We start from the raw sequence: 22,213 nt of genomic DNA on the forward strand, positions 1-22,213 counted from the left end.
ACCTCCTGCCAGCTTCGATGAACCCAGAGGGGCAGGAGTAATCCCATATTTATCATTTTTGTTGGTCGATTTGTGACCTAATAACCTTCAACTTGAGCAGAGGTCTAATGAAGCCAGAACAACAAACACCTGTGGGTGTTCACATGTTTTAACTAGCTCAGATTTCAGCATTTTGAAATGAAAAGTCATCTGAACGTGGCTGGATTACCAACAGTTTTTATTGAAAACGAACAGAGGTGCAGGCTCAGGCTATGCTGCCAGCGTTGGAGGCGATCCTGGGCCAAAGGTCAGCACACTCTTTGGCCACCGGGCCTGTGATGGCTGAACCTGAAGATACAGAGGAGAAAAACACAGTTAAGTGAAGCCACAAACGTCCAAGTCCAGCTTCCTCAACACAGTTCTATCATGCAGACCTTTGGTTGTAGTGAGCAGGTTTAAACGTCTCACTGAGATCTGTCCAGGACAACAGTCTCAACCACTGAGCAGACCAAGCAGCTGCTCTCCCCTTAACACCTGTAGTCTACTTCTGAGTAACGCTAGGCTGGATATTCCACCAGCTGTAGGTTGGGGAGGTACCCGTGTCCCCAGAGTGCTCCACCATCTGTGCTCACATTTCAGTACTTGCCTATACAGAGCACCAATATGAGAATAGTTCAAACTTTCATCAGATAATCTGTCACCTTGCTGCTGTTGTATCTTAGTACGAGTACATGATGGTCACAGTATCGGTTCAACCCTCACTATTATCCTGCAAAAATAACTGATTCACAATATCACCCCGGTCATCATTAAATGATGCTCAAGGCTCTTTGTCAGTTTGTCTCATCACTGATTGAGATTGGTCAGCCATTGGTGTCGCTGCCATCTCACCCACAGTGAAGAGGTTAATATTCCCTTCTACGACAACTCACACAGCCACTGATCGGACAAAGCAAGTGCTTTTTGAAGGGGGAGGTAGGGCTAAAATAAGAGGCCATTTTATAGTGTGCATCCTTTTTAGTGAAAGAATAAAATCTCTCCATCCTGAGCCTGGGGTCATTGCACACCAGTACATAAGCACCAAATGTATTCCCTGGTGTGAACGGCCCTGCCATCACGACAACCGTACAGCCACCATGACAGTCTACAACAGAGCCTGGTGTAGCATGAAAACAAACCCACCTTTCATTTCTCCTTTGTTGTTTACTATGACACCTGCGTTGTCTTCAAAGTAGAGAAAAACACCATCTTTTCGTCGATACGACTTCCGCTGCCGTATCACCACCGCAGGATGCACTGTGGACGGAGACGATGAGGTCAGGTCACGTTAATGCAAAGACATGCATGGTCCCATTTATTCACACTGAATCAAATATTTAGAATGTCAAGTGCTGCAGCTCTTTGTCAGTTTGTCTCATCACTGATTGAGATTGGTCAGCCAGTGTCGCAGCCATCTCACCCACAGTGAAGAGGTTAATATTCCCTTCTACGACAACTCACCCAGCCACTGATCGGACAAAGCAAGTGCTTTTTGAAGGGGGAGTTAGGGCTAAAAATACAAGTAGTCACAATCAATAAAATCAACTGCGTTCCAACACCAAATGCAGTTGGAACCCAAAGGCCTGGTCTGCTCCAGATCTCTGCCTAAAAGCCTGTTAAGGCAGTTTTTCTCACCACTGTAACTCTACTCCTGTATGATGTTTGGACTTTGAAAATGCATAAACTCTGAAAATCATGACCGTATTCTCAATGTGTAAACAGAGAAAACCTCTGTTGTGATATGACACCAAATAAAATGTAACTGAAATTGATGGAGCAGCTAAAATGTTAGCATAGCCTAGTACCCATCAAACCAGACTCCATTCACAAAACAAGCATTTTAAAGATTGTCTAGCAGACAGACCTACCAAAACATGACTTCCTGGTGGATCTGGGACTTAACATGTTCAAAGCAGCAATAGCAGTTATTTCAGCCATGATGGATGAAACCTTGTTGGTGTCTACATGGAGATAAGCCCCGCCTCCTCTCTGGCACATTTAGCAGGAGTGATGCAATTAAACAGATTATCGTGTGGTCATGCAGTTGTATTCCCTGTCCTCAACAAGTATGCAAAGAAAGAGCTAATGGTTGGACGAGAATAAATAAGCATCCTGATACAGCATTGTTTCCACTCACCCTTCTTCCTGAGTTCTGGCTTGCCTTTCTTGACTGTGGCCATGACCATGTCACCCACTCCTGCAGCAGGCAGACGGTTCAGACGACCCTTGATGCCCTTGACAGAGATGATGTACAGGTTCTTAGCACCTGAAGGACGGAGGGAGAACAAACATGAGACGCCATAGGAGAAGTGGTTCTAAAGAACAGTGTTGGATTCATATGACCAAAATCTTTTCACAATATTTTGTTGATTTATTTATTTGCTTTTATGAACTAACATGGTTTTCTAGACTTAATCAAATATTTGACATTTCCAAAAGTTCAGTTTGTCTCATCACTGATTGAGATTGGTCAGCCAGTGTCGCTGCCATCTCACCCACAGTGAAGAGGTTAATATTCCCTTCTACGACAACTCACACAGTCACTGATCGGACAAAGCAAGTGCTTTTTGAAGGGGCTAAAAATACAATAATCACCATCAATACTGTGAAGTGCCCGCTACTTTACCAACTCACACTGACCTCGAACCACAATAAAATGTACACACCACATGTATTTTAATCTGCAGTGATGAGATCAGTGACTTCCTGATGGTTGACTGGAAACGGGTGGCTCCAGCTACATATTCAACATACAGATTAGTGTTCGACCGATGTGGGTTTTTCAATAGCCGATGCCAATATTTAGAAAGCAGGGAGGCCAATGGCTGATCTATAATGCTGATATCCTGTTTTTGTTATGTTTTACCTTGTATCTTGTGCACGTGATAAAAGAACCTTGTTTGTTTTTTTGCATCTGATAAAGTACAATGTAATTAATAACAAATGAGACAAAAAATTGCTATAGGGGGTGGGACCCACTGATGCGACAGACCTATTACAGATCAGTGGTGGGACCTCACTTCAGACTCGGTGTGAGCAGAACTGGACCGGTCTTTTTTAGCAATAAAATAAAAATGGCATCCGCTCCAGTGGCCCTGCGCTCGCCGCCTGATCTGCAGGATTTGCGCTCCGCTGGGATAGGTCCTCACTTCAGCGGGGGTCGGCAGCGAGTGGAGCGGACTCTCCATTTACTACAAGACGGCTAGCGGCGCCAGCTGCTCCTGTGATCAGTCCACTATGCGAGCTGCCAGCGCCGGCAACTCGCGGGCTCCGCAAGGCTGCCTACAGATGTGTCTGCAGACATGTTTTGTTTATCAGCCTCGTGAGTGCAGGCATTGGCCAATGTTGATCATCTCAAAATTCCATTAATCGGCCAACCACTAATGTGGATGTAATGATCTTCTCATTAAACTTGCAGAAACAAAGTGAAGAAGGCATTTCCTAAATTGTTAGCCTCCAGCTACCACCAGGAGAATTGAAATGGGTGCCAGAATTACTTTCCTTCAATTTGGGACATCTGCACCAAATAGTCACTTTTGAGCCATGAAAATACAAACAGTTGGTTGGGACGTACCTGTGTTGTCAGCGCAGTTGATGACAGCTCCCACTGGGAGACCCAGTGAGATGCGGAACTTCGCACCAGATGAACCACCACGTCCTGAAAGACAACAGGAACAATTAAAACACCAGCAACACTTCCAGCACAAGTAAAAGGAATGCACTACTTACATGAGAGAAATATGACTAACTAATGTAAGTGCTGCAGCTCTTTGTCAGTTTGTCTCATCACTGATTGAGATTGGTCAGCCAGTGTCGCTGCCATCTCACCCACAGTGAAGAGGTTAATATTCCCTTCTACGACAACTCACCCAGCCACTGATCGGACAAAGCAAGTGCTTTTTGAAGGGGGAGTAAGGGCTAAAAATACAAGTAGTCACAATCAATAAAATCAACTGGGTGCTACTTTACCAACTTGGATTTTCTAAACTCTACCGTCCAAGTGTCAGACATCAGCGAGCATCCTCTACTGAAACACAGATGTTCAGCCAACATGGACGTGGACTGTCACAAAGTCATCCTGATTCGCTTGATGACAGCTTAAAGCTGATCACTTCCATTTCAACTTGCTTTCAGTTAAGCATGCGATCTTACACCACTACTGCCAGTAGTAGTCACTTACACAACAAGCCCAAACACCCAGGGGAGAACAAGTGCAGCTATTCTAAACACTAATGTACAAAACAAGCTTTTTAACATCACAAGTGTTATTTCTCTAGGGTGGCTCCCTCCAAAGCAACCGTGTTTTCTACATCACTCAGTTAATACAACATTAAAAAAAACATAACCAGTCTTTGCAGCAGTCCATAGTAAAACAGTCATTTAGCAGAAACATGCGGTTACTCTTCAATAAAAACGGTTCACGTTACCTTTACAACAGGCCACACGTTAGGCCAACGGTAACGTTCAAAGCTACTTAGCTACGTGAAAACGTTAGGAAGAGTTTTATTTATTAAGCCAAGCGTGAGCCGTTTGACCTACGAGGTCTAGCTGCGTATTTATAAAGTTATTCCAACAGTGGGCTATTTTCCCCAGGCTGCCACCGCTACTACTCACACCGCTAACGTGACGTGCTGGCGCTGCCTAGCCATGACACGACGATTAGCGGCACGGAGCTTCACCATTGGCTTTATTTAACGGTAAAGCAATGTCTACTAAGATTAAACCGGTCTTACGTTTACAGTAGAGTCACACACTGCCTCTAGCTTTGCTTGCCTCATGCCGACACGGCGCAGTAAGCTAACATAGCTTCAAACCAACTAGCCAGCTGCAGCTAACGAAAATGTAATCGCTCAGATATCGTAGACTGTTTGAGCAAACGTAAAACTAATCACGCAGATGTGTTGTCATCTCTGCTCTATCACACATACGCAACATTATAACAGCCGACAGTGAATAAAAACCCGCAGATGAATGTGGATTTTACAGGGTAGGTTTCATACCTCTCTTAGACATGGCTGCGGGAGGGAAAGAGGAAGACGAAGCAAAGGATTGTGGGATATAAAGTTGAGCGAAACTTCATCCGGGTCATGCGCAGAGACGCGTTGCTATCAGCGGCTGTCGACTACAGCGTAAACACGGACTGACTGTATGCAATATCTGTAATGTTATTAGGTTGATTTATTGTCATTCTCTCGCTGGTTTGTTTCCATTAATTTATTTTACGTCGGATCTGTTTAATGTCTGTTGTCTTTTTGTGTCCTGGCACTGCTTTTTCTGTCATTTAATTTGTTTGAAATCCTTCATCTGTAGCTATGTGAGTGTTTTATATTGACAGCTTGAAATTAATTTAACAGGATGCTGAATGGATGCCTTGTACTTCTTATGTAAAATGACGACATGTATCAAATAAGGGAGGACTGTCCTAACCTTTTTTTTTTATTTTTCCCGTCAAAATGACCTAAATTTGCTCTTTTATGTTTTCATGGAAATATTTGATATTGAGAATTAAGCATTTTTAATTCATTTTCACATTGATTTTTTATATATATATATATGCTTATTAGGGTTCAGGCACAAAAACTACTTGGTTAGTAAAGTCATCTCAAGGGGGCGTGGTGTTTAGTCAAAGTGGGCATGTCCTGTAGGCTACCCTCTGCTGCAAATAAATATACTGTATAGTGCCTTCTCTTAGAAGAGGACTGCAGGAATTGACGACTTAGCCTGGGCAGGTCGTCTTTTTCTCCCCTTCGCATCCGTAAACCATGAATCCTTGTGACAGAGTGACAGACACTACTCTCTATGACTTTAATTATATCTATAATCAAAGTGAATAGGGGAAACAGCACATGAGGAGCGAGGAAATATTAAAAGGAATAGCGATAAGTGCAATAAGGGAAAAGAATAGGAAAAATAAATATATTGCATTATACAAAAATAAATTCATACAGAAATATACAGAAAAACATTTATATGCACAACATCTAATGTATATAAATATAAAATAAATATTAACAAATGTAAATAAATGAAAATGCTTATCATTTTTATCTTACATTTTGTTAGTTCTTTTGATATTGATTTCCCTTTGTATTTCCAATGTTTTATGTCCTTATTTATCTTTCAGTTATTCCTCTTTGTATTTCCACATTTATGTTTTATTCTTCTTCTATGGCACTCCTAACAGATCTTCTGGCGTTGTTCTGCGTCCATGAGGCCTATAAAGCAAGCGCACTAGTGTTTCCTTTTCAAACTCAAATAATCAAAAGTCTTTCTGAATACTGCTGTTTTAGAACTTTTAGGACGTCATGTGACGGACCCAGAAATTGTAATTTCACCATTTGGCCACTATGCTAAATTTGCTTCAATGCCTGGCGTTCCTCCTGGGGGCTTAAATGAATCAGATCAATCAAATGTACTCAGTACAATCTAAAGAACTTTGTGATGCAAAGTTATTGAGCGTTTCCATTTATGTATTTTGTTGTTGCCATGGCGAGGCAGCCAGAAAAGCCCTTTCAACACGAAACAGGAAGTTGTTTTAACACAGTTTACTGTGAACATTTCCATGCTAATACTGACTCATAGCGCCACCTACTGGGAACAGGAAATGACATGTATTATACTCTGATGTAACCCTCGTCACGGGTTCACCAGATCCATCCTAAATGTGGTCAGAACAACTTGATTATTATTTATAATGTACATTGGGAGTTTTCAATGAATGTTCAATGAAAAAATAAATTGTCATGAAAGAGAAAGTTGCTTTTTTAGTATATTGCTAGAGCCAACTTTCTCAACCATGATAAGGGCAGTCATTTTCATGCACCATAGACTGCTCAAGCCACCCCCTTTGGTTTGTATTGAGCTTGACTAAAATGTAAAAAAACAAACTGTTTTTAAAACTCTGATAATCATCTCATCTGCAGTGCAGCAGGGGGAGCTGCAGCCCCCTCAGCACCGCACCACCAACACGTATGCACACACCTTTATTCATATGCAATGTAGACAGACCATTAGATCGGCAATGGAGTGCATGTAAGCTGCAGTACGGTTTGATTGCCAATAGATGTCACTATAAACAAAGTTAGCTTCATAATTCAAGTTCATCTTTACAGCTAAGTGTTAAAGTCATTTTAGCAGCTGTTGGACTCTAAATGGACCATAATGTAGTAAATGAACATCATGCTGGATTGAAGAAGACTTGAAACTAGAGATTGAAACCATAAACTCATGTTTACAATGTTTACTGAGATAATACATCAAGAGAGAAGTAGGACCTTTTTCTCATAGACTTCCATGCAGTCAGACTTCTTTTTGAGAATGCAGGTTTGAGGCTGAAGTGGGCTTCACTCTTCAGAAGCGGAGGTTTCAGTCTGTGGTGGAAACAGCATACGACTCTGCTGCAGTAAAATGAAAGGTTTTCTCAAGGGAACCTGGCACTCTGAAACAGTACCGCTTTTGTCCACAGGGACCCCCTCAAAATTAACACAAAATTAAAATGGCTCATATTAGTTTTAAAGCCACTGGAAAAAGCTTGCTGCTGTATGGTTCACAGTGGATGGGATGTTCATAGTTCGATATTTCTCAGTGCTGTACTGATTCATTAATGTGTGCAGCCGTCAGCTATTAGGCTGTAAGAATTCAAATCCACAGTACGATGGATGCTGAGGAGAGATGGCAGACTGATGTTACTACTAGTCGTAAAGTTTGGTTGCTAGGAAACAATGGCAGGCTGGAGTGAGACGGAGGGAGGGGGCATCAGATGGAACAACCACTAAATGATTATCAGACATCTAGGAAAGAGAGAATGTAACAGAGGGGGGGAGGAAAAGACGAGAATAAAAACTACCAGAAGAGGCCAGGAAACAGCAGAAGAAAGACGGATGGAGAAAGAGTGTGAGAGGAATGATGGTGATCCAGTGTTGTTGAGAGAGGAGATAGAAGAAAGAAAATATGTGCACGTGAAGCTGAGGATATGTGGGAAACACTCGGGGAGGGAGGGAGGATGAGACATGCAGGAGGAGAGGTGATGAAGATGAAACACAAAGTGGCCAAAAGTAAAAGGACAGCTGAACAATACACCCAGACATTATTGCTGAAACATATGATTTCAAAAAGATGGGTGTAAATGTGCTGCAATAACAACCTACAACCTCCAGTTGACAGTAACGTAGTATTTTGTTTCATCTGGAAAAAAGCCCAAAAACATGAACGCTATATTTCGCGTATTCGCATCTTTCGTGTCATTTGAATCATTTTGCACTGTCATTGCATTGACTTTGTGCCTACAAAGTTCTCTATGCATTTGCTGTGAACACAGTGTGAAATAGGCCTAACTCAAGTCAGCCTATTGTTTGGCAAATAGACATATTATGTAACTCTCTCTACTTAAAGGTTGAGTAGGTGCTTCCATTCAGAAACACTTTCTGTTATATTACTTGAAATCCTTGTAACATAGCGATAGCAATGAATAAGTTAAATGCTCTGACGTGATTTTTTTTTTTTAAATGTCGGCAGGACCGTAATGGCTGCGTTTCGGATCGCATGCATTTGCGCCGATGCATGCACGAGACTTGAGCGTTTCCGCCGGAACGCGTCATGAACACGTCAAGTTCCCACCACGTCAAGTCGGACACAGGTGCACTTCACGGACTTTTTTTTAAATTTAAACTTTATTAATAATTATATACATAACAAAAACTGTCGTTCCAGGGGAAACTTAACGGACTTTGCACAAAGAATATGGCCTGCTCAGTGGCGCTGGCTTTCTTCGTCGCTGATGAGTTCGAGCCGAGGCATTTGAACTCCCCTTGTTGACGGAGGCTGAGGAATTTTCTCACGTGGGAAATACCACGTGGTAATTCTAACCAACTAGGGCAACGTTGAGGGGAGTGTCTTATGTCCGCACTTATTTGAGACCATCTGCACAGAAAAGCATGCGGAGGGACGTACCCTGGAGATACCGCGAGTTTTTAAAGTCATGTGACATGTCGCAAAGGGAAGTTATCACCAGCTTTTGTGACGTTTTTTTCCCAGAATGCCTGGTTTTGCGAGGCAAATGCATGCGCATGCTTGATTCGAAACGCGCCTAATAACACCAATCAAAAATGTTGGCTGGAGACAATAATTGGACATCCTGCCTGTCTGTCAATGCTTACCACCTGATCTGGATCTTGAGCACTTGTGTGGTGTTCTGGGGGCGGGGCTTTGAACAGAGGTCTGAACGAAGGGGGCGGGACTTTTTCAGTTTGGTGATGCATTCAAAGTCGAAGTCTCTGTGGTTTTTCCAAATGACCTACTCAACCTTCAACTGCCTGTTTTTTTTCCATCGGTTAATAAAATATCTGCAGCAGAGGGTGCTCTAGAAGAATACATTGTAAAAAACGGATTCATTGATTATACATCCCTCACTTGGAGACATTTCATTCAAATAATAAAAACAACAGCATTATTGGCAGCAATACATATTACTATGGATTAACTGTCAAACAGCTTCAGGAAGGTCTTGATTCATGAAAATGTCTGTGCCTTTCAGGGCTTTGGCTTTGCTGATGACCTCCAGTTTGTCCTTCAAATGCAGAAACTTGACAACTTAGCAATCGGCCTGGTGGAGGATGGAGAACGCTTTCCAACCCGTGGTGCCCTGCAGCTTCTCAGACTACAGCTTCTTCACTCTGTCCTCAGAATCAGACCATATTTCACTGGCTGATTCTTCATGCCATCAATCACAATATTGTTGCGTCTGGACCGACCTTCTGTCACTGCAGACAGGTCTGCAGACTGTTTCAATGTTATCCCTGCTGTCTTTACAGGAATCAGCCCATGTTTTGCAGTCATTTTTAAAATCCAGAAATTCCCTTTGAGTGTATTCCAAATTGATCTTGAGATCATAGACTCTTTTGTGAGAGGATTCAACAAGGATCTCATCAACATGGGATTTTGAAGATTTTCTCCCATTGTATAGTTTTGGAGAAGTAATTCACACACCTGAGCCATGGAGCCATTTCCTCCACGTTGTTATTGGAGCTTGCTTTAGGTGGCATGGCAATATGAGGATGAGGTCCACTCTATGTCCAAACTTTGGCCTTCAAGGCCAAAAGCCTGGATGGTCTGAACGAGGCCTACAAAATGTTACACATAACTGGATTTCTGTCCCAAGTTTGAAGATAAAGTTGGTGGAACCTCTGGTAAACTCAATTAGTTTGAACAAAACAATAGAAAAATCAAGGACTCAAAGGATATTTGACACAGGGGGCCCTAGTTTCGTGGCGCAGCGCAGGGTGGCGGAGCCGGCGCAAGGCTATGCTGGTCGAAACTTGCCTTGCGCCGGCTCCGCCACCCTGCGCACGGTCAGTTTGGCAGTTTGGTGGATCGCCTGCGCCAAGATGGGTGTGGCGGCGCAGCAGGGGGAGGCGTCACAGATTCAGCTTGGTGCAGCGGAAGTTTCGTGGCAAAAACTCTCGAAACTCCGCCGAAAGCCCGCCAGCTCCAACCTGGGGCCCTAGTTTCGTAGACCAGGCGCAGTCAGCTTTTCAGCTGACTGCGCCTGATGAAACTTGCACTGAACCTCCCCTAACGCATTAAAGGTGAGGAGAGGAGCTCATTTGATGGGTGAAGATCTGAATCGGCTGTATTAATCCCAGTCCACGCCTCGTCTCCTCCTCGTCTCCCACTCACGCCTTCTTCTCCTCCCTCTTTCCCACATGCGGGGGTGGGAGTGACGGGAGGAGTGCCTGCGCTAGACTGCGCGGTGCACGAAACTTGCAAAGTCCAGGCGGACACACCCCGTCGGCGTGGCGCAGGTGCGCTGCGCCCCGACTGCACCTGGTCTACGAAACTAGGGCCCATAGTGTTCAGTCAGAGATCACATCACAGCCAGCTCTCACTAGTTCTCTGGTTCCCCAGTGGACACAGGAAGTGTGTCATATTCCAACAGACTCAAGTTCTACAGAAAGTTTGTTGTATCCTATGCTGTGAAAGGAAGCATTGGAGCTCCTTTCCTTTCCATTAGAGAATTCCCACAGATCTTATAATGGCTGACACTTACATACTTCTGGGTCATTTCTTCAGTTAGGAACCTTCCTTAGAGAAAAAGACTCTTCGAGTTGAGAGAGTGATGGATTTGATTTCCTGTGGTATTTAACCAGATAATCGTTGAGGTTGAGATGTTAAGACTTAAACATCCTACTATGTTGATTGCTCCAATTCAAAAAGAGGAAATGCTTTCAGCTTTATGGGCTCATATCTTTCTGAACTACCATAGAATGAGTGTCACTTGCTTCATTCTAAGATCTTTCCAATCACACATCTTATAAGATATGAGTACAACGTGTTAGTCTTGTAACATTTAACTCAAATTGAGCTTAAAGGTTGAGGATGTCATTTGGAAAAACAACACAGTTCGACTTTTAATGCATCACTGAACTGAAAAAGCCCCCTTGGTTCAGACCTCTGTTCCCCCAGAACACCCAACCAGATCGGCAGAGTGCAATCAGGAAGTAAGCATTGGCAGACAGGCAGACGTCCAGTTATTTTCTTTGACCCAACTTTTTTGATTGGACGTGTTTTTACAGTCCTGCCACATAGATGAGGTTTTCAAGTAATATAACAGAAAGTGTTTCTGAATAGAATCAACGACTCAACCTTTTACCATGTCATGTGATCTACAATTGGGCAAATTGACCACACATGATGCCAGACATGAAGTTTCACCTGGTCCTAATCTTATTATCCGAAAAAAATTAGCACTGCAACCTTTTTTTAAATCAAGGTTTATTTTCAGTTTTAAATAGAAACAATACAGTTGATGCAGCGATCAACGGTCACATAAAGTCAACATCCATCCATTAACCCCCAGGTTGGCAAGCTGTTCATAATCATGCAAATATAGATAGCACATAGCACATTGACCACACACGGTCCAGGGATGGATATTAATATGCTGCTGTGTCACCAAGTTCTTCCTCTTCATCATCTAAACGTCCTGAGCTGACTCAGTTGAGTCCGACCTGCAGAAGAAGACACATTTCCATCAGTTTAACAGGAGACAAACTGCTGAACAGATTTACTGACTGAGAACGGCGTGTTGATCAGAAACGTTCTCGTCTAACACGGCCCCCAAAACCGGTTGTGACTAGTCTGAACCATCTGAGAGGATGAAAAGCTAAACAGCAGTGGTTACCTGTTCTGGATCCACATGGTTCTTCTCTATTACACTCAAACTTACTGCCTTCATTTCACTCACAGAATTTATGTCACATCTGAACCGAACATTCCAATTTGTCTGCTCCTGTTTTTAATTTTGAACTTTGTTTTATGTATCTATTTATTAGCTTGTCTGTCCTTATTATGTTTATTGTGTGCTGCTGCCTTGGCCAGGGCTCACGTGCAAAAGAGACATCTATCTCAATGTGATTCTTCCCTGGTTAAATAAAGGTAAAATAAATAAAAAAATCATTAAAAAAACAGTTCATAAACAAATGAAAACATATAAAAATAAGAATAATAAATCCTCATCACCAATAAATATATAACTAACCTTAAGAAATAAACAAAATGAAAAACTTACATAAAAAATAATGAAGTATGTGCTATTAATGAATACATGAATAGCACAGAACTCAATCCAAAGAAAGAAAAAAATGAATCAAATAAATGAAATAATAAAATAATAACTACTCTATTTTTAAAGATATTAGTGTCTAATATTAGAAAAACTACGATCCTCTAGGGAGGCGAGTCAAACTAAATGATATCAATGTGTGTGTGTGTGTGTGTGTGTGTGTGTGTGTGTGTGTGGGGCTGACTCAGTCAGGAATAAATGTGGAACCTGGACTGATGTAAAGACCCCATAGAGCCTTTAAAGATCAATAAGGATCAATATATACACTGATAACAGGTTTTGTCCCCTACTCCTCCTCCTCTTCATCATCTCAAATCTCCTCCTCCTCGTCATCATCTCACATATCCTCCTCCTCCTCCTCCTCGTGATTCTTACCCTCCCAAATCCGGGACCAGTGGCACTGCATCCTCTTCGATGGAGTGCTCAAGCTGCAACATTTTAAAACAAATGGATTTGGGTACATGTCCAGACAGTGTTCATAGTAATAATGAGGAAGACGACAAACTGAACATTACTCTTACCTCTTGTGCGGCCACATCTTCCAAGTCGTCCTCAGGTGAATGTGAACTGCAGCAGAAGATTTGATCAGTTCAACAGGAGAACAAGCAGATGAACACATTCCCTGACTTCCGATAAACTCACTAAAATAAATGTATAAAGATAGAGGATAAGATCAAATAGAACTAAACTTGAGAAATAAACATGAACAATGAAAATTATAGATATAGATACACCAAATGTTTCAAACATTTTGTGATCATTCCAGATTTGTGAAACATGATATGGATGTATTTCAGAGTTCCATATCTGACCACAACATCAGTCAGGAATACATCCTTGGATTTATGTAAAGACCTGATCCAGGTTTGAGTCAGCAGGGTGATCCAGACCACTCAGTGAACCTGACCTTTCGTCATCGTGCAGGTCTTTTGCCAGCTTGTCCTCTTCAGCCGCTGTCTGGAATGGAAACCATGTTTTGTGGCTGTTTAGAGAGCGTTCACATAAATGATGATGATGATGATGAAAAAATCTTACAGCAGTGATTACCTTCTTCAGCAGCGCTTTTATAGTTTTGGCCTCTTTAGAATTAAGACTGCAGAAGAAGACACATGATGAGTTCCATCAGCTCAACAGGATGTACTGACTTCAGATAAACTCAGATTGGAAGGTCGGGGAGAAGGAGACAGTTGGAGATGAATGAGGAAGAGATTATGTTTTCTTTTACCTGTTTCCAACTTCCTTCTTGGCGGGTCGAGCATCTAAAAACACAATTCATCTGTTTTCAACCACTTTACACGGACAAACATGTCACCACCAAATACCCGAGCCTCTTATATGCCAGGCTATAAGTTACAACACATGTAGTTATTTTCAGATAAATTGAGCCATCAATTTCCTTTTCAGTTGCACTGTGTTGTAGGACAATTGTCTTTAACACATATCTTTCGTTTATGAATGGATGAAAGAAACCACTGATGTAAAATAAATCCCTTAAAAGTACATTATGAGTTTTCTACGACGGCGTATTAGGACCACTGTAGGGGGGGGAATGCAATATTCAGAGAAAAAAAAGTCACAGATTTGCTACTTTATTGCGATGCTAACAACCAGCATCTATGCTAGCTAACTTCCGATGAACGTTGCGTTTATTTTGTAAACTTTGCTCATTTTTAAAGTCACAAATTTGCTCGTTTATTAAAGAGGTAATAGAGGAAGTAAACACGGTGCTTGGCCGGATGTTTGCCGTTGCTATGACAACAAGTGAAAGCTACCGCTAGCATCTTAGCCCAAACACCCAATCAAAAAAATACCTATAAGATAACTCAAGATATTTTGTCCCTAATAAAAGCCAGCAGCCTAAGGACCTTAACGAGGCGTTGTCACACATTGTATTAATTAGAAAAATACATGCGTAGACCTATATTCATGGGACGTTAGCTAGCATAGATGCCGGTTGTTGGCATCGTAGCCTAGCCTTTTTTTCTCTGAATATCGCCCACCTCCTTTTCCCCCTACAGTGGCCCTAATACGCCATCGTACCATCGTATTGACTCTGATTTTTTTTTTAAATGGTGAAGTGAGGTTTTAATGAGAATACAATTTAAAACATGTTTTTTCTTCTGTACTTCTCCATGTTGTTGTTTTTTTTTAATCTTTAAAGCTACGGTATTTCGTACTTAGACGTGTGTGATATGGTGGAGCTTCAGTCAGTGTGGTTTTCTCACCTGTTACAGAAAGCAGGAGGAATCCAGCTGCCAGCGCTGAAAGACAAGAAAAAGAGTTCAAATCTTCAGACACTTTGTTGGTTGTGGTTTGTTCTTTAACATCCAGAATAAACGTTGCAGATGAGCTTTGCTTCACTAGTTAGTCTAAATCGTCAAACTGGTAGTGAAGGTAGTTTTATTCTGAAGGATCCACAACTCTAGTTGACATCGTCCTGCCATTGAGACTCTTCATGGTCCTGGAAGGGTCTGGTCTTAAAAACAGCTGCTGATGTGTGAGGACATCAGTGTGGCTCAGAAACTAAAGATTCTTACTGGTTTCTTCTCTCAGAGTAACTCATGTGTTGAGGAAAATGATCGTCCAGTGATATGACATGAAATGACACTTAATAAAGGAAGAGACTCACCAACAGTCACGGCGATCTTGAGGTTCATCATGTCTGCAGTGAAGAGTCTCACTTGTCTATGACTCAACAAGACACCTGCTCCGGTATAAATACTGATCTCAGAGCTGTTTCCCTCCAGGCTGTTTTCATACAGTTGCAGCTTTGAGCTGCTGACATGTTGACTGACTTCTGGAAGCTGTTTGTTCACCACGTCAACCACAAACTAACCATTGGGTGATAAACAAACTGAGCTCATAAACAAATATGAGTCAGCAGCTATTTGTTTGAGGTGTTATTTTTTTCATATTCTCACAAATGTTGTAATGCTGGGTTATAAATGAATGTGACATGAATACGAGACATTGTATTATACTTCCTATAGTGATGTAGACCTTTCATTCATGCTGTCCAGGGACTATCACATGGTCTTTTCATGTCTTACGTTTGAGCAGGAAACCTGTTTGTAACTTTTACAGCGGAAGGTTTGTGGCTCTTGTAAGTTCTTCTTTTATCCTTCTGTTGCTTTCAAAGTCTGTTGTGTTATTTACCCAATCAACTGATCGGATCTTGTGATCAGCCTTTACAGAGAACCACCAATCAAACTATTTCGTTTTTTTTTACATTGATGAAAATTATATGTCAGGATTTCTCCACCGAAGCCTACTACCTACACAGACGTTGTCACTCTATACTACTACTGTTTCAATTACTTAATTAAATCTTTCTGTCACCTTCCTTGGCCAGGTAGGAATAGCCAAATACTGTAGCTGTCATGTGACTATTCCCACCCAGGTGCAAATAAACACTTGGATAATATGAATTATACTGCAACATCCTTACTATTTAATCTAATCTAAGTGAACCTAAGGAGACAACCTCCTGTGGAAGTCAGAGTTTGGGTCAGTGGTTGTCCCTTCTACTTGACCTCTCCACACAGTGATCACCATAGAACCAGAAATCATTCTGACAAACATGCAGGTAAGTAAGAATGCACAAAAACCGTTATCTCTTGATGCCATTTATTTAAAGGATGCTTTAGGCCTGTATTGCTGTCAGTTGGAGTTGCAAGTTTACACACAGTGTACTCAAACCCTTGACAAACACACCGACTGACACATCGGTGTTCATGTTTAAGCTTACATTAAATAATTTCCCTATATTTCACAACACAAACATGTTGATGGATGTGTCATTCAGACTGTTTGTTGAAATGCATATTTGAAGTGTGACAAAAGATACAGATTAATCTGTCCAGAGACCAGACCAGACTATGTGGAGGAACCAGAGACTGTCTGTGGTCCAAACAACAACAAGGTCTGCCGTATTTATGTCTAGATTACCTTATTTGGAGTGTTGATGGAGTAGCTACAATGTTAGCGTAGCCTTGCACCCATCAACCAGACTCCATTCAGAAAACCAGCATTTTAAAAGTAGTTAGCTTGTGGTCTTCCAGACAGACCTAACAAAGCACGACTTCATAAGTGGTTTATGGATAAACCAGGTGTGTAATAAAGCTGGTTCCTCTAATTTAATATGTTATGCTCCATATTCAATCTTTAATTTTAATATTTCTGTGTAAATGCAATACACCAGTCCGAACATCAGCATCAATCTGTCCTCTTTACTTATTTTAAAGATTTTTTCAGGCATAGACACCTTTTATTAGCAGTGGACAGATAGGAGAGACAGGAGAGAGAGTGGGGTGGGACATGCAGCAAAGGACCTCCGGCTGGGACTCGAACCGGGGTTGGCTGAGTATGCGTACGTGGCATGCGCTCTAACCACTCCACCACCTGCATGCCTTGTTTATTTATTTTGAATATGGGCTTCGCTGGTAACTGTGTTTCATGTCACAATGCTATGGTGTGCTATGGACCTGTGTCTGTCATGTACTATCATTATCACTGGTATACTCCAACTTCTACTGCTGCTGATACTGTTGATATTACTGCTAAACTACTGCTAGTACTGCTGCTTCAGCTCCTTCTGCTACCGTTGCTATTACCACTACTATTACAACTATTACTACTACTACTACAATACTACCTCTTTACCAGTATAACCATTTAGCTGTAGCTTTTTCTCGTTAGAGAATACAGTTCAGTTGATTTACATCTCAACAAGGTTTTTCAGCAGTGCAGTTCAATACCTTTGGCCTTTAGCATTTTCCTTTGCATTTTCAGCACAGCTTTACAATGAGTTTTAGCTGTCAGCATTCCCACGCATATTCTAGTAATACATTTTCTTCCTTACAGGTTCTGTGCACAAGGTTTCAGTGTGAATTGTAGGCTATCGGCTGACGGATTAAAAAAACATAAAAACGGACTCAATGTGCAAAGGACTTGATAGAAATACATTTTCTATTGTTTTTCTGCTTCCTCCATGTCCTTTCCTGTATGTCTGTATATGGCTCACAATGAAAACGGTTTGAGGGGACAATCTGCTTGTCAGATGGTCTAACAGCTTCTGACATTCTCTCTCATTGGAGTTGTGTGGGGGGGAGCATCCAATTATTTCTTTGCTTTGTGAAACCAACAGTCAGACAAGCGCTCCCTCTGCAGCAGCTTGACGTAGGTTAGAATGTAACGCAGGGTTTGAATTTCTCTTTCATGCTCTCCTTTTGCTCAATAACACACAACTACTTCCATCACTTCAGGTAGGACACTTTGAATGCCTTCAAGGAGAAACTCTAAACGTCTGCAGCCTGATACATTCCGTGTTCTACATTGTGCTCCGTTTGTTTACAGTTTGTTTGCCATCACGTTGTTCTGACCAAACAAAAAAGGTATATAGGCTAAACCTTTTTTTTCTTCTTTTAACCTGTCCCGTCTGACAATTTAGGCTAATACTATGAAAACGAACGCTGAGGGAGGAGTCTAAAATAATCCTCCTGTTGCATACTGCCAATTTTATTTATTATTGTGAAAGGCAACCAGATCAGACAAGGAGGGTGTATACACAAAATAAAGAGACACTCCAATGTTTTCTGATATCAGAATAACTACATGGCAGATATTAAATTCCATTGTTGAATTCCAACACAGGCACACCTCATTGTAGTTAATCAGGGACAGATGAGGTGATCAACTGAACCAGAAAAGTCTAAACAATAGAGATAACAGTCGACAATGGATGGATGATCGATTATTTCTTTCCCTACTACAATGACGCGAGATTCAGTTAACCTTTCAAAGTAAACCAGTAGAAATATCCCATAGTTAAATATTCCTCCTGTAGTCTGTCTCTCTGCTTCCTAACGGTAGGCTACGACTCCACTGATAGCAACTGGAGCTTCCTTGTAACCTGAGGGACTGGTGTGATATTTCTATGGCTACTACTGTTATAGACTCTGAAACCAAACAAGACAGGAGTCTGCTTAACACTCAGCATCACATCCTCTTTAATCTGACAAAATGCAGCACAGTCGAGAGCTTGCTAGATGGACACACACACACACACACACACACACACACACACACACACACACACACACACACACACACACACACACACACACAGACATACAGGAAAAAACAGGCTGGCACATGTACATGACTCCTCTTTTCAGTTATAGCTCTGAATTAAAAATGAGGATAAATATTTGATAAGGAATGCCTTGTGAGTTGAATTTGCAGACAAATCACGTTGCTCACCATCTACGTGGGAAGAGGAATCCACCACAGTCTTAAACGGAGGATCTAGGTCAAAGCCAGCATAGCTTGTTCTGCCAGCCAGAGGTTGGACCTCTTTGTTTGGCTCTGCACATTTCTGACGAGACTAAAGTGTCTCCTTTGGTGGGTCTTTCTTGGTTGGAGGGTTGGAACCAGTCCCAATATTAATTAATGTTACCCGTCCTATGGACAGTCGTAGTTTGGAGAATCCAGTCCAGTTTATTTTGTGAGGTGAACATTTTAAGGGTTATTAGGCTGTGTACATAATTTTGGACCATTATAAGAACTATAGATAATGCCTCTAAAGCTTAAAGAGTAAACTTAATTTACACATATCACAAACTTCATCTGAAGATTTAATTATGTTTCCCCTTAAATATCATATTCTATCAATCGAAAGAGCAGATTCAGAAACCACTAAAAAGAATGCTACATTATGTTAATTTTAGATTGCTAATGATCATGATTAGAATACCTGAAGAGTACCTGATTTTCCAGTTTAATTCCAGTGCTCTGCTGCAGCACACCTGAAACAGCTGATGTTCAAATCCTGATCCAACAGTCAGGGCTTGATCACACCAGATGTTCAAAATGGCAAAAATACTTCAAAGCTGCACCCAATGCAGTAATTTTGTCCAAATCAGCGTTCAATAGACATAACTATGTAGTCTAGTTGTCTTAACCTGACTATGTAGTCTAGTTGTCTAAACCTGACTATGTAGTCTAGTTGTCTAAACCTCACTATGTAGTTTAGTTGTCTAAACCTAACTATGTAGTTTAATTGTCTAAGCATTACTGTGTAGTTTAGTTGTCTAAACCTAACTATGTACTGTAGTCTAGTTGTCTAAACCTGACTATGTAGTGTAGTTGTCTAAACCTGACTATGTCGTCTAGTTGTCTAAACATAACTATGTAGTCTAGTTGTCTAAACCTGACTATATAGTATAGTTGTCTAAACCTAACTAGTCTAATTGTCTAAACCTGACTATGTAGTTAAGTTGTCTAAACCTAACTATGTAGTCTAGTTGCCTCAACCTGACTATGTAGTTTAGTTGTCTCAACCTAACTATGCAGTTTAGTTGTCTATGTAGTTCAGTTGTCTAAACCTGACTATGTAGTCTAGTTGTCTAAACCCGACTATGTAGTTTATTTGTCTAAACCCGACTATGTAGTCTAGTTGTGTAAACCTAACTAGTCTAGTTGTCTAAACCTGACTATGTAGTTTAGTTGTCTAAGCCTAACTATGTAGTGTAGTTGTCTAAACCTAACTATGTTGTTTAGTTGTCTAAACCTAACTATGTATTCTAGTTGTCTAAACCTAACTATGTAGTCGAATTGTCTAAACCTGACTATGTAGTTTAGTTGTCTAAACCTAACTATGTAGTTTAGTTGTCTAGTTTAGTTGTCTAAACCCGACTATGTAGTTTAGTTGTCTAAACCCGACTATGTAGTCCAGTTGTCTAAACCTAACTAGTCTAGTTGTCTTAACCTAACTATGTAGTTTAGTTGTCTAAACCTGACTATGTAGTTTTGTTATCTAAACCTAACTACCGTAGATGACCAAATAATCGCCCGCGTGCAAATACGCGCCTGTGCTCTAATAGCCGCCGGGGTCCGACCTCATTTGGCATAATAAACGCCGGTTCAATTAAACGCCCGGGCGATTAAGTGTTTACCATAGTCTTGCACAGAAAACAAAAGTTTTTTTTTAACAGAACTTCACCGGCTCTCACCTCTTCTGTCAGTCAGCCCCTCCTCTCGCGCTCTCTCTCTCTCTCGCATGCAGGCGCGCGCACACACACACACACAGACACACAAACACAGGCGCGCTAGACTGAGGGATATAGGGATATAGATAAATGCGCTAATGTACAGTGTTGAAATTACCGCGATCGACCCCCCCTTCCGTTATCATTCATAACACTGCTCTGATCAGCTCCCTGTGTCGCGGTAACACAGACAAACTGTCTTTGTATTTATTGTCTGATGTCAATAAAGATGCGTCGGGGGGAAAAAGTAGTTTTGTTCCAGTGGTGCTATGGTGCTATGGTGAGCTCCTTGTTCTTTGCATGATGGTCTGGTGCTGCTCATTGCAAAAATAAATTGTAGCCTGTTGCAAATACGCGCCTGGTTCTTATAAACGCCTGGCCTCCAAGTCGATTTAGCATATTAAACGCCCGGGCTACTAAATGGTCATCTACGGTATGTAGTTTAGTTGTCTATGTAGTTTAGTTGTCTAAACCTAACTATGTAGTTTAGTTGTCTAGTTTAGTTGTCTAAACCCGACTATGTAGTTTAGTTGTCTAAACCCGACTATGTAGTCTAGTTGTCTAAACCTAACTAGTCTAGTTGTCTAAACCTAACTATGTAGTTTAGTTGTCTAAACCTAACTATGTAGTTTAGTTGTCTTAACTGGACTATGTAGTTTAGGTGTCTCAACCTAACTATGTAGTCTAGTTGTCTAAACCTGACTATGTAGTTTAGTTATCTAAACCTAACTATGTAATCTAGTTGTCTCAACCTAACTATGTAGTCTAGTTGTCTAAACCTGACTATGTAGTTTAGTTATCTAAACCTAACTATGTAGTTTATTTGTCTTAACCTAACTAAGTAGTCTAGTTATCTAAACCTTACTATGTCGTCTAGTTGTCTCTACCTGACTATGTAGTATAGTTGTCTTAACCTAACTATGTAGTTTATTTGTCTTAACCTAACTAAGTAGTCTAGTTATCTGAACCTAACTATGTCGTCTAGTTGTCTCTACCTGACTATGTAGTATAGTTGTCTTAACCTAACTATGTAGTTTATTTGTCTTAACCTAACTAAGTAGTCTAGTTATCTAAACCTTACTATGTCGTCTAGTTGTCTCTACCTGACTATGTAGTATAGTTGTCTTAACCTAACTATGTAGTTTATTTGTCTTAACCTAACTAAGTAGTCTAGTTATCTGAACCTAACTATATAGTTTAGTTGTCTAAACCTAACTATGTAGTTTTTTGTCTAACTTTAACTGTAGTTTGTTTGCCTATAACTATGTCGTTTGTAGTGTTTTTCTGTTTTGTTTTGCTTGTTAACATTGTGTTTAAAACTGTTAAAATCTGCAAATCTTCATTCTGGGAAAAATACATTACCCTAGAAACGTAATTGGCAGTGTAGTTTAGTTGCAGTGAAATGTAAGTTTAGGACACAGGATTGGCCGAGGTGAGTCGTAGGCGTGATGTCACTGTACAAAGCAGGGATCAGATGTTTCGAGGAATTCTGTCAGTCACCACCTTTTAATTTAATAAAGACGAGTGA

At 41.1% G+C, this 22,213-nt stretch overlaps 3 protein-coding genes across 3 annotated transcripts in view; all 3 read right to left on the reverse strand.

Moving 5' to 3' along the window:
* Positions 1–22,213, reverse strand: part of LOC311030477 (carbonic anhydrase-related protein 10-like) — a 176,317-nt gene that overhangs the window by 73,660 nt on the left and 80,444 nt on the right. The window lies entirely within an intron of this gene.
* rpl23 (ribosomal protein L23) lies at positions 201–5,100 on the reverse strand. Its single transcript, XM_084037719.1, has 5 exons — positions 5,019–5,100; positions 3,593–3,676; positions 2,156–2,284; positions 1,162–1,275; positions 201–327 (listed from the first exon to the last, which is right to left on the reverse strand). Exons 1-5 carry the CDS (start codon positions 5,029–5,031, stop codon positions 245–247), a joined length of 423 nt encoding a protein of 140 aa, XP_083893845.1. The 5' UTR covers positions 5,032–5,100; the 3' UTR covers positions 201–244.
* Positions 11,884–15,322, reverse strand: LOC311030644 (uncharacterized protein). The gene is made up of 8 exons (XM_084036541.1): positions 15,267–15,322; positions 14,863–14,898; positions 13,863–13,896; positions 13,685–13,730; positions 13,545–13,594; positions 13,159–13,204; positions 13,013–13,065; positions 11,884–12,023 (listed from the first exon to the last, which is right to left on the reverse strand). Exons 1-8 carry the CDS (start codon positions 15,295–15,297, stop codon positions 11,990–11,992), a joined length of 330 nt encoding a protein of 109 aa, XP_083892667.1. The 5' UTR covers positions 15,298–15,322; the 3' UTR covers positions 11,884–11,989.

The sequence above is a fragment of the Eutrigla gurnardus genome (genome assembly GCF_963514095.1).
Source record: "Eutrigla gurnardus genome assembly, chromosome: 20".
NCBI classification, from domain to species: Eukaryota; Metazoa; Chordata; class Actinopteri; order Perciformes; family Triglidae; genus Eutrigla; species Eutrigla gurnardus.

What these genes read in the sequence shown, in the direction of transcription:
- rpl23 (XM_084037719.1), bottom strand. An exon ending in CAACTGCGCTGACAACACAG is followed by an intron (nt 2,285 to 3,592) that starts GTACGTCCCAAC and finishes TCCGTCCTTCAG; the next exon opens with GTGCTAAGAACCTGTACATC. An exon ending in CAACAAAGGAGAAATGAAAG is followed by an intron (nt 328 to 1,161) that starts GTGGGTTTGTTT and finishes CTGTATCTTCAG; the next exon opens with GTTCAGCCATCACAGGCCCG.
- LOC311030644 (XM_084036541.1), bottom strand. Translation starts at nt 15,297, where the DNA reads ATGATGAACCTCAAGATCGCCGTGACTGTTG. An exon ending in AAGAAGGAAGTTGGAAACAG is followed by an intron (nt 13,731 to 13,862) that starts GTAAAAGAAAAC and finishes CTTCTTCTGCAG; the next exon opens with TCTTAATTCTAAAGAGGCCA. An exon ending in CTGGTCCCGGATTTGGGAGG is followed by an intron (nt 12,024 to 13,012) that starts GTAAGAATCACG and finishes CTTCTTCTGCAG; the next exon opens with GTCGGACTCAACTGAGTCAG.